General features: G+C 35.0%; 1 protein-coding gene across 1 annotated transcript in view; it reads right to left on the reverse strand.

The window, feature by feature from the left end:
• Positions 1-13,122, reverse strand: part of XRN2 (5'-3' exoribonuclease 2) — a 91,362-nt gene that overhangs the window by 28,607 nt on the left and 49,633 nt on the right. Inside the window, exons 17-23 of the mRNA XM_059406443.1 lie at positions 11,880-12,015; positions 10,493-10,600; positions 10,310-10,399; positions 9,570-9,642; positions 3,794-3,877; positions 2,149-2,246; positions 830-909 (exon numbers count right to left, since the gene is read on the reverse strand). Coding sequence (XP_059262426.1) covers positions 830-909; positions 2,149-2,246; positions 3,794-3,877; positions 9,570-9,642; positions 10,310-10,399; positions 10,493-10,600; positions 11,880-12,015 — 669 coding nt within the window. The remainder of the gene's footprint in view (positions 1-829; positions 910-2,148; positions 2,247-3,793; positions 3,878-9,569; positions 9,643-10,309; positions 10,400-10,492; positions 10,601-11,879; positions 12,016-13,122) is intronic.

The raw sequence follows: 13,122 nt of genomic DNA on the forward strand, positions 1-13,122 counted from the left end.
TTAAGGTCATGACAATCAATTCCAAGGGTTTGCAAGAATGTAGAGCAACAAGATCTCTCACAAACTGCCACTGAGATTACAAAATAGTATAATCACTTTGGAAAACCACCCATTATCTACAAAAGAGGAAGATATGACCGACCAGCAATTCCCAAACAACTGATCTCAGAATCCCTTTAAAACATTTCTAAAAATCAAGGACCTCAAAGAGCTTCTGGTTATGTTGGTTATGTGTATCAATATTTACCTATTAAAAATTAAAACTAAGAAATTTCTAAAATACTAATTTAAAGATAACAGTAATAAACCTATTACATGTTAACATAAATAACATTTTTAATGAAAAACTATTTTACAAAGCAAAAAAAAAAAAAAAGAAGGTCATTGTCTTACATTTTTGAAAATTTCTTTAATATCTGGCTTAATATCTATCTTAATAGCTGGATTCTCTTATCTGCTTCTGATTCAATCTCTTGAGATAGCTACCACACTACATTCAGCTTCTGGACAACTCCACTGTACACTCAAGAGAGAAAGAGAATGAGAAAAGCAAATAATATCATAGCATCTTAGTATTATTATAAAAATAGCCGTGAACTCATGGATCTCCTGTAAGGGCTTTAGGGACCCCCAGGGGCTCCCTGCACACAGTGATACAGCTACTAGGCTGAAGAGGTGGGCTCTGACCCCAAGTATTTTTATAGTCCAGCAGGTTCTCTGTTGTTTTGTTTTCTTACTATTACTAGAAAATAAAACATTTGGGCAATAAGGAAAAAATGCTAGCTAAACTTCCTCCCAGTCACCCCAATGTGCACAAATGAATGCTTACTGATCTGGAAGAACAGCTTCTTCATCCAAAGAAAACTTTCCTTGAATCCCATGACATAGTTCAGGTGGTACATCCACTGGCTGTAGAAAAATACATTCCTGATCATAAACCCAAAAGAATGGAAAGCAGGGATTCACATATATACGTGTACACCAAAGTTCAGAGTAGCATTATTCTTAAAAGCCAGGAGGAAGAAACAACCCAAGTTTCCACCAACAGATAAATGGACAAAGAAAATGCAGTGTATACATACTATGGTCATAAAAGGAAGCCCTAATACGTGCTACAACATGGATGAACCTTGGAAACATTACACGAAGTAAAATAAGTCAGACACAAGAGGACAAATATTATAGGATTCCATTTATTCCACTTCCAAAAACAGGTAAATTCAGAGACAGAAAGTAGAAGACAGGTTATCAGAAATAAGGGGAGAGAATGGAGAGGTATTGTTAAGGGATAACAGTTTCTATTTGGGATGATAAGTTCTGAAAGTGGATAGTGGTGAATGGCTGCTCAACACTGTACATAGATTTAATGCCACAAAATTATATACTTTTAAAATGGTTTTTAAAGATTAAAATGGTACATTTTCTTATTTTCCTTTTTCTTTTTTTTAAAAGATTTTATTTATTTGACAGACGGAGATCACAAGTAGCCAAAGAGGCAGGCAGAGAAGGAGAGAGGAGGAAGCCCGCTCCCTGCTGAGCAGAAAGCCCATTGTGGGGCTTGATCCCAGGACCCTGGGATCATGACCTAAGCCGAAGGCAGAGGCCTTAAACCACTGAGCCACCCAGGTGCCCTCTTTTTCTTTTTGTAAAAGATATTATTTATTTATTTTTGAGAGAGAGCAAGCATGTGTCCACGAGCTTTGGGAAGCGGTAGAGGGAGAAGCAGACTCTCTGCTGAGCAGGGAGCCCAATGTAGAACTTGATCCCAGGACCACAGGATCATGACTGAGCTGAAGGCAGAAGCTTAACTGACTGAGCCATCCAGGCACCCCACTTGTTTCTATTTTATCTAAATTTAACAAATGTGGGGCGCCTGGGTGGCTCAGAGGGTTAAGCCTCTGCCTTCGGCTCAGGTCATGATCCCAGGGTGCTGGGATCGAGCCCCGCATCGGTCTCTCTGCTCAGCGGGGAGCCTGCTTCCTCCTCTCTCTCTGCCTGCCTCTCTGCCTACTTGTGATCTCTCTGTCCAATCAATAAATAAAATCTTTAAAATAAATAAATAAATAAATAGATTTAACAGATATATTTCTGATGAATTAACCGATTATACTGTCTAAAAGCACTTCATGATGGAAAAAGAGACCATACCTCTGTGGAACCTGTCTGGTAGAGTTCTAAAATGAAGTCATGGAGTGGGTGATGTTTGCCCACAAATAAGATGTCACCTCCAAGACTGTTTCTTTTAGCTGGGGGGAAAATAAGGAAAGAAATAAGATCAAACAATTATATCTGCAAGAGCAACTTTTATGAGAATAAAATAAAAAGAAACATCTAAATTTTAAAAACTTTAGTATAAGGTCTACAATAAAATACACTTTTTATTTCTTAAAGATTTTTTTTTATATGACAGACAGAGACACACCGAGAGAGGGAACACAAGCAGGGGGAGTGGGAGAGAGAGAAGCAGGCTTCCCACTGAGCAGGGAACCCGATGCAGGGCTTGACCCCAGGACCCGAGATCATGACCCGAGCCAAAGGCAGACAGACACTTAAGAGCTGAGTGTCCCTACAAAAAATAATTTAAAAGTGACAGACCTAAATGTGTGAGGTCTCTGTAGAAGAAAAACAAGTTTGACATTAAGGTTTCAAAGATCAAAGACTGTCAGAAAATATTATCACTAAAACATATTTCAATATAGTACTGTAAGATAAGGGATAAACTTATATAGAACTCAATTTCTTACTGTAAGAAATACATAACCATTTCCTGAGCAAACCCAAACAAATTACACCATCTGATAACAAAGACTACTCTAAGGATGGCTGACAGAGAAATTATTTCTATAGGTTTATTATACTGGTATTAAATAAATTTTCCAATAGAGTCTAGCTTTGCAATTTTCCAACACTTTTAACTGTCAGTATTTTAAATGCGACTCCATACCAATAACATTTCAGATTAGCATACTAAGTAAATGCCTTTATTTCAACATAGCTTTTCAAACAAAGTTAACTTATTGGAGGGGATGAAGGAAAGAAGGGACACAGAGGAAATTAATACACTCACAGCATGGAAAATTAGTTTTGTGTGTGCATGTCATGTAAGAATCAAAAAGTCAAGGGGCAGGCACTTAGGTGGCACAACTGGTGAAGTGGCTGACTCTGCATTTCGGCTCAGGTCATGGTCTCAAGGTCCTGGGATTGAGCCCCACGTTGGGCTCCACACTCAAGGCAGAGCCTGCTTGAGGATTCTCTCTCTTCCTCTCCCTCCTCCCCTACCCCTGCTCATGCATGCTTGCCCTCTCTAAAATAAATAAATAAATGTAAAAAGGAAAAAAAAAAAAAAAAAAAAAGGAATCAGAAAGTCAAAGGATATTCCTGAAACGCTGTTTTTGCGTGTGTGTGTGTGTGTGTTTTTTAAAGCAGGCTCGACAACTAGCATGGAGCCCACTGTGAACTTTGAACTCACAACACTGAGACCAAAAAGTGAGCTGAGATCAACAGTCAGATGCTTAACTGACTGAGCCACCCCAGTACCCCTCAAAGTATTGCTTTTTAATAAATCTAACACTTGTAAGTTAAAAAAAAACAACAACTGTATTTACTATTCAATTTGGATAATGCATTTTAAGAAGCAAAGTTGACTTTTCTTATGAAGAAGTAAAAATCAACAGTTTATGCCCCTTGTATGTGAAATTTGACAAATGGAAAAGAGAGTCTAATACTATACAGAAATGTAATGTCTGTAAGATACAGACTCAATGTTGAGACCAAGTGGAAGCAGAGTTCTTACTCTCTTCTGGAGTGAGGTCTGGGTAAACCTCTTCTAGAGCAGCTCGCAGCCTTCGCTCGTCCACAAAAGGCAACAGAGCAACACCTGGAGAAAGAAACGCACACCAACCACTGAGCTATTAGGATCACCCAAATTCAACTTATTACTCGTTCAAATAAACGATTCTAGTAGAATATCCCTGTTGGCGTAAAAACATTTTGGAATTGAACTCTATTCAAAACTCAGATGCAAATACTTTCCATGTGTTCAGAGAAGAAAGAAGTTTCATATATTTTCCATCCTTAAGATAGCTCATATAAAAAACCATGTTTGCAGAATCTTAACTCCATGATGATAAAACTTTTAAATTAAATGAACAAGTGGCCACCTGGACACCAGTCTATGTTCTCTTGCCTTACTTATGAGGATGTCCTTGAGCAAGCCAGTTAATCTGCAAAGAGTCTGAACTTGTCCTTTCATCTTTCTAGGACTTTGTTTTCAACTAAAATATTCAGAAGGTCTGTTCAATGTGAATAAATACATGGAATGTCTTCCAGCTCTAAAACTGCACAGCATTCTGTTTTTTACATTTCAAAACGTTATAACTAATTTAGATATAAAAAGTGTTTAAGGACTTCCTTAAGTAATCTTGGGGGCTGGGTAGGATCCAAGCTGTTCATATTCAGGCTGAAAACTGTCCTATGGAATGTGCTGGAATTAAAGTAATTGTTTTGTTTCAACCTACATTCATAATTTTCAAAGCAGCACACCAGTAATACAGTATCTATTTCTAGAAAGATATACAAAGTTATTGAACCACATGTATATGTTATACTGTATACAGTAGTCTTTTGACAAAATAAAAAGTGTAAAATAAACAGCAAAGAGAAATGCTAATTAGAGCTAATTTTGAAACTATTGCCAGTCCAAACTGCCACAATTGTGACTGTTCCCTTTAAAATGAGAGAAATGAAAGGTTCCCAAAGTTGTCATTAATTATTTAGCTACCATATTTTCAAAGTTTAGAAACAGGTTCAATTTCATTATCTAGAAGGGAAATATGCATTTTTTAAAGTTTAAAAGAAACTAAGTGAATTCTGAAGGGCCTAAAAAGTGATTTCAAGAATATTATCATCTATCACCAAAGTTAGGCTGTTTCATCTACTGGTGAACATATACATGGAAAAAATGCAGGGAGTTGTTCAAGTTTTGTTTAGTCATACACTTAAGACCTAAACAAATTATCAGAAAGACTGTCCTACAATATCAACTCTAAAAGCCAGCTCCAACTGGTAAGCAACTTGCAGTGCTAATGAAAGCAATAAGGTTACTAAACAAAAAATCAGCCCTACTGTGCAAGACAGAAAGAAATGCCTTATACCCAGATGTGATAAATTTAGTTCTTGAGTGAGCTGATAGTAAAAATGACATTTAAAGCTAATTTCTCCTGAGTACTTATTTATTACGTTAACATGCACTACCTCAACAACATAAGTAACCCAAGTAGTGACAGCACTTAGGTAAATACACAGTAGTCACACTCCCTGGGTCCAATCTTAGTTCAGCCACTGTGTGACTTTGATCAAAGGACTTAAAATACTCTGTTCATAAAATATGTAGCATTAGAAATGGGTATTCTATATTCCTCTTACATATATTAAGGAAATACTACAAAAACACAACATTGCAAGAGTTCAGTAAATGTCAAAAAACTACCCAGATATATTTTATCTTCTATCATTTTAAGATACATGCAACTTAGGTAAGAACTTAAGTATTACCATTACTTTTAACAAGTTTTAAAGACATGGGGAATAACTATAACTCCTCACAGTACTAAATTTGACCTCAAAAAAGTTATGTTCTTGCTGCAGTCTAATAACTGAAAATACTTACATAAAATATAAAAGTATTAAAGGTCTGAGTTTCAACTCATCCTAAAATTCATTTGGAATCTCAAGGGCCCCCAAAGAGCCAAAACAACTTTGAAGAAGAAAAATAAAGTTGGAGGACTCCCACCACTCGATGACAAAACTTACTAAAGCTACAGTAATTAAAACAGTTTGGTACTGGCGTAAGGATAGGCATATTAGGCAGTGGAATAGAGAGCCCACAAGTAAGCCCTCAGATACACAGTCAAATGATTTCCAATAAGGGTGGCAAGATTGTTCAATGGGGAAAGAGCAGTTGTTTCAACAAATGGTGCTGGGGAAAATGGATATCCATAGCAAAAGAATGAAGATGGACTCTAACCTTACATCCTATACAAAAGTAAACTCAAAATGGATCAAAGACCTAAATGTTAACAGCTAAAACTATATAATTCCTAAAACGCGCGGGGTGAGGGGGAGTTTTATGACACTGGATTTGGCAATGACTTCTTGCATATAACACCAAAAACACAGGAACGACAAAATAGTCCAACAGAAACTGAATCTCCCTCATAATTAAAAACTTTGTGCATCAAAGGACACTGTCAAACAGAGTAAAAAGACAATCACAAAAGGGAAGAAAATAAATACAAAATCATATATAAGAGACTGGTGTTCAAAATATATAAAGTACTCCTACAATATAAAAACAAAAACCGGGGTGCCTGGGTGGCTCAGTGGGTTAATGCCTCTGCCTTCGGCTCAGGTCATGATCTCAGGGTCCTGGGATCGAGCCCCACATCAGGCTCTCTGCTCAGCAGGGAGCCTGCTTCCCCTCGGTCTCTGCCTGCTGCTCTGCCTACTTGTGATCTCTCTCTCTCTGTGTGTCAAATAAATAAATAAATAAATAAATAAATAAATAAATCTAATTTAAAAATGAGCAAAAGACTTGAAAAGACATTTCTCCAAAGATACGGAAATAGCTAAGAAGAACATGAAAAAAATGCTCAACATCACCAATAATTAGGAAAATACAAAAGCACAGTGAGATACTGCTTCATTAAAAAAAAAAAAGATACTGCTTCATACCCCTAGGATGGCCATTATTAAAAAAAAAAAACAGACACAAATAAATGGAAAAGATATTACATGCTGATGGGATTGGAAGAATACTGTTAAAATGTCCATACTATCCTAAGCAAACTATATATTAAATGCAATCCCTATCAGAATACCACTGGCATTTACCATAGAACTAGAACAAGGAATCCTAAAATTTGTATGGAACTACAAAGACACCAAAGAACCAAAGCAACCTCGAGAAAGAACAAAGCTGGAGGTCTCACACTCGCTGACTTCAAATCATACGACAAAGCTATAGCAATCAGAACAGTATGGTATGACATGAAAACAAACACATAGATCAGTGGAATAAAACAAAGAGCCCAGAAAAACCCCCAAATATATACAGTCAATTAATCTATGATAAAGGAGGCAAGAATATACAATGGGAAAAGACAGTCTTTCAAGAAATGGTGTGGGGAAAACCAGAAAGCTACATTCAGAAGAGTAAAACTAGACCATTTTCTTGCACCATGTGCACAAATAAATTCAAAATTAAAGACTTGGATGTCAGACCTAAAACTATAAACCACAGGCAGTAAGCTCTTTGACATCAGCCTCAGCAATATTTTTTTGGACCAGTTTCTTCAGGAAAGGGCCACAAAAGCTAAAATAAACAAATGGGACTACATCAGACTAAAAAGCTTTTGTTTCAGCAAAGGAAACAATCAACAAAATGAAAAGGCGACCTACTGAATGGGAGAAGATATTTCCAAATCATACATCCAATAAGGGGTTGATACCCAAAACATACAGGAAACTTACACAACTTAATACCCAAAAATAAATAAATAAACCCAATTAAAAAATGGGCAGAGGATTTGAACATTTTTTTCCAAAGAAGACATCCAGATGGGCAACAGACACATGAAAAGGTGCTCAACATCACTAATTACCAGGTAAATGCAAATCAAAACCACAATGAAACATCACCTCACATCTTTAAGATTGGCTATCACCAAAAAGAAAAACAACAACAAAAAAGTGTTTGTGAGGATGTGGAGAAAAGGGAACTCTTACACGCAGCCACGATGGGAAGCAGTTTAGATGTTTCTCAGAAAGTTAAAAATAGAAACACCATTCAATCCAGCATTTCCACCCTTGGATATTTATCCAAAGAAAAGAAAAATAGCAATCTGAAGAGATAAATGCACCCCTATGTTCCCTGCAGCATTATTTACAATAGCCAAAATATGGAACTAACCCAAGTGTCCATCAACAGACAAATGGATAAAGATGCGGTGTGTGTTTGTGTATACACACATATATGTGCATATTGAAAATGAAATATTACTCAGCCATAAAAAAGAGAAAGCTTACCATTTCCAACATCAGTGAACCTACAGGGTACTATGCTAAGTGAAACAGGTCCTGACAGAGAAAGAAAAATACCATACAATTCACTTACATATGTAATCTAAAAAACAAAACAAAACAAATGAACAAACTCACAGATAAGGAAACAAACTGTTGGTTACCAGAGGGGAAAGAATGTGAGGAGATAGGCAAACTAGGTGAAGTGGATTGAGAGGTACAAACTTCTAGTTATAAAGTAAGTCAGTCATGGAGATATAATATACAGTATAGGGAATATAGTCAGTAATACTGTAGTAACTTTGTATGGTGATAAATGGTTATTAGACTTATCATGGGGATCACTTCATAACCTATAAAAATACCAAATCACCATGATGTACATCTGAAACAGGATATTGTATGTCAATTATACTTCAACCAAAAACACTTAAATATATAAAAGCCATTTACTGAATAAAAAAAGAAAGTAACAAATGTTGGCAAGGATGTGAAGAAATTATAACCATTGTGCACTATCTCACTTTTCCTCTGGATGATTATATATAGAAAGCAAGACATCGGCATGTTTATATATTTACTTATTTATTCGACACTTACTTATGTACTTACATTTTTACTTTACTGCCTCTTAGCCCTTTCCTTCTATTAATCAAAATACCCTCCACAAAGCACCTTAAAAACAACCTAAGACTCCAACCAATTTACATACAATAAAATATGACCATAGAGCACAATACCTGCTAACCCCAATCAGTGGGCTGCATTTCCCATTATCAATCCACTAAAGTAGTATGAAATTTCCTTTACTACATAAACCCAAAATCAACCCTAAAATCTCATAAAATGATTTTCAATTTGTAAATTATTACTTATCCCTCCTCCCATCTCACAATTCTCTGAGTCATGTTACCAGTCATCTATACCACAGGAAATAACCAAGCAGGAAGTAAAAACATGGTTTTCCCAAATGAAATTATCTTAGAAAAATATACAGTGGAAGCAAAGTTTAAAGTGATTTGCTGAAAGGGCTTCTGGCATGAAATAATAGTGGACTTACTATGTGTGAGACTTCTTTATTGTGTTTTACATTGTCATCATCACACATGTGCTGAGTGGTAAATAACACATTAAATTTAGTAGTAATTTAAAAATGACATTCTTATAAAAACTGTAAACCTGTATTTCTCAGCAACCTTACAAGGTGCCAATGAGCTACTAAATGAAAGCAATTCCCAAGTCCCATTAATTAATCAGAGAAGACAAAAGAACGATCGGTCTACTTTAACTCTATTTACTGTTTATCAGAATGTTACTATTAATCATTGCCAATGCCAGGGTAGATAGAAAAAAAAAATCAAATTTTGACATCCAAGTCTTAAAATATTTATCTTTTACAGAAATTCTTTCATTACCTAAATCATGTTCATTTACAGTTTACCAAAAAGTGGAAACTGTTTTAACAAAAAGGAATAATGTCTAAATTTTACCTTGCCATGCATATTTCTTCCCATTCAAATCAATAGCAAAATCTTCTGGGTAGAAGTCAATTATACTAGAATCCTATGTCAAGGAGAAAAATAAAGATTCAAAACAAAAGTCACACATGTCTGAGTTTTAAAGAATCTGACATTTCTTTCATTCATGTTATCAGGCCTGATGAGAAAATACGGTTTCATTTCTTTAAAAAATGTTAATAAGATTTCAGGTCATTAATCCCAATAGTAAAACAAAATTAACAATTTTATTTTTAAAAAATGAAAAAAAAAAAAGGGCATTTTTAGAGAGGGATTTTATAACTGACAACTGTGAACCCAACACAGTCAATGAAGAGTTTACGGACTCTAACGATTCCTACTTCTTGCCTGGCTCTCCTTTCTATCTGGCACACAAAATAAGCTCAGAGATGTCTGAACAATGGTAGCCACCACACATGGCTGGAACAAAAGAAAAAAAAAAAAAAAAGACTTACAGGTAGGCTTAGAACAAAATAACAGTTTTAAGAATTGCTCCTAAACACAAATTAATTTTATTTATACCAGGTAGTGTTCTCACAGCCAAGGAAAGTAGGGGGGGGGGAGGTGAAAAACATACAGAAAAACTCAATACTTTCACTTTGTTTTTGGACTTCACTGTTTTAACTATCAGATGCAAAAGCACTTGTGACTAATGTTCGTGAAACATGACAAAAATCCAGTTACTAACATACTAAAAATACTAAGACACTAACGGGATCACTCATGAGCTTCCGCCATGATGGAGGTAGAAAGTTACCACTTGCAGCTGGAAAAACTCCCATAAGTTGTTCCAATGGTTTAAACTGCAAGAAAGAAAAAAGGTTTAAGATAAGACACACAATTTTTATCTAAGCCAAAATTCTATGAATTTCATGACTCTAAATAATTAAGCTTACTGGTTTAGTGCCCTTCTCAAAATCAGATGGCATGTCTGCAATACCTTCAAAGTCTGAAGCAAATGGTGCATAATGGAATGGATAATACCACTTCCAGGAAGCACAGCCCTAGAATCATAACAAAAAAGAAAAACCAAAAACAAACAAAAAAAAAAACCAAAAACAAAAATCTACGTTCAATACGGACACAGAAAAGCAAATAAAAATTAGAGTATTAGCCTATAAAATACATAACTTCCAGTGTACATTCCATATATTTTTTCCCCATGAGTCCTAAGAGTTGTTTTGATTAACTGAACTTTTACTTTGTATCAATAGCTCCTTGATTTAAAAACTACTGCAAAGTGTCTTTAATAATCAGTAAGTTAATACCAAACTTTGTAAATACAATTTGTATAGTACAATTTGGTGAAGATTTTTACCCTTAAAATGTGCTTGGTTACATTTATTTCCAATTTTACAGCAGCCATTATCAAATAAAATGAAGAGCAGTGATAGCTGGCACTTACTTACTTAGCATATAGATGGGAAGGGACATCACACTGAACAGGGACTAAATAAAATTACCGAAAGTTTCATTTTATAATTCTTTATTGTATTTTATTGTGACAATTTTCTCTTTATTATAAAAATATTTAAGTAAACCCATCAAAAAGTAGTTTTTACTGATAGAAAAAACAACTCTTAATATGTATTTTGATTCTATGCCTAAATGAATTAAAATCCTGAGAACAAAAGTAAAACATGAATTTATTATTATACAGTTGACAATACATTAAATTATACTCTCTACTTAATAACAAACTTCATCTTTTCTTAGATCACACCAAACTTAACTTGCCTTGCTCTCAGAGAATGAAACCAGATATTAACAACTAGTGTTAAAATCCCCTATATATCTACCTAATCTCTCACCAATCTGACATCTCAATTATCAAAGGCTTTAAGTCAGATACGGATTACTCCAATTAGAATGCATTTCATGTAACATCACTACACTACACAGAGGAAATTTTATCATTCAAATGCCTTTCAAATTCTTACTAGTATTTTCTAGTCTTTGTCCTTTGTTCAGTCATTAGTGACTATTATTTTTTACTTCCAATTAAAAAACCACCATACTTAATTATATTAAGACAAAGTACACTCAACCCACACTACTTGATGCTGAAATCCTTAAGCACAGCAAAAATTATCTTTACTTATATATTAACACCTGAGAAGTGTAAAAGCCTTTATAAACAAATATTTAAGGTAATGAATTTCTGAACAGGAAGCTTTAAAAGAATGAGTCTGGATTTAATTTCATTAAAGCTCAATAATACACAGAAATTATGATCTTCCTAAAATGATTAGCTAGGTTTAGAGGAAAATATTCTCTCTGTACCTGGTAATAATATCGAAGAACCCAGCAGAGCCCCTCAACATAAGACTGTACAACTTTACGACGGAATTTCTCATCAGCTGCATCGACGTCAAATTTGTTCTTGTAGTACCGCTGCTTCCAACCAGCTTCCCATAGCCTAAAACCCAGGCAAAGCCGGTTCATGTTGAATTAATACTTTCCATAATTGTCCACTGGTTTATCACCCAAATCATTTTATACTTAATATCCAGGTGAAATGTGAATGAGTTAAACAGTAATGCTAACACAGCTTCATTTAATTATCTAAAAAAGCCCACTTTCACAGAATTTATTAAGACAATCAAACATCAAAAATCCAAACACTAATTCTAATGAGACCATTATAAAACTACATTTTGGAAAAAGAGAAAAATACTACTAAAGGAGATACTGAACACTTGTTTGCTCAAATTTTAATACTGTTTTACTTGTTTTTGATTGTAGACCAATTCTCAAACTATACCGTAAGATTCAAATATTGAAGATATTTTATGTAAGTTCCTCAGTTTGTTAAAATACATCTAAACTAAACAAAGCAGCCAACCAAATTACTTTAAAAAGAAAAAAAAAAAGTTTTGCGGGGTGCCTGGGTGGCTCAGTTGTTACATGTCTGCCTTTGGCTAAGGTCATGATCCCAGGGTCCTGGGATCAAGCCCTGAGTCTGGCTCCCTGATCAGGGGGAAGCCTGCTTCTCCTTCTCCCTCTGCAAGGGCTTGGGTTCCCTCTCTCACTGTGTCTCTCTCTGTCAAATAAAGAAATAAAATCTTAAAAAAAAAAAGAAGAAGAAGAAGAAGAGATTTGTATGGGTAATTTTTTAAAAGATAAAAAGTGGTTTGTAAAATAACATTCCAGGAACCAGGCAGAAAATTATGTTTATACCAATTCTCCCATCCTTGGGCCTCATCCCTCTTTCAGCTAAGAGTTGTTGGCTTAAGTGAAGGAAACATACACACATGTTTGTATGTTCTGGTAGAACTCAGAAGCAGTCAATACACTAAATTATTATTAATCACTGAAAATACATGTAAAGAACCACTTTTTCAAAATGCTTTTTTAAGTACTCATTATTCATTCTCTAAAAGATTTAAACATAACACAAAGAAGCCAAAGAACACTAAAGAAACAAATTAGGACAGATCAAGAACATCAAGATGATTCTCATTAAGGACTATTTTCCACCATGTGCCACATCTTACTAATTAATTACAGTCATGTTCCAGAATAC

Source organism: Mustela nigripes, chromosome 7, assembly GCF_022355385.1.
Source record: "Mustela nigripes isolate SB6536 chromosome 7, MUSNIG.SB6536, whole genome shotgun sequence".
Taxonomy (NCBI): Eukaryota; Metazoa; Chordata; class Mammalia; order Carnivora; family Mustelidae; genus Mustela; species Mustela nigripes.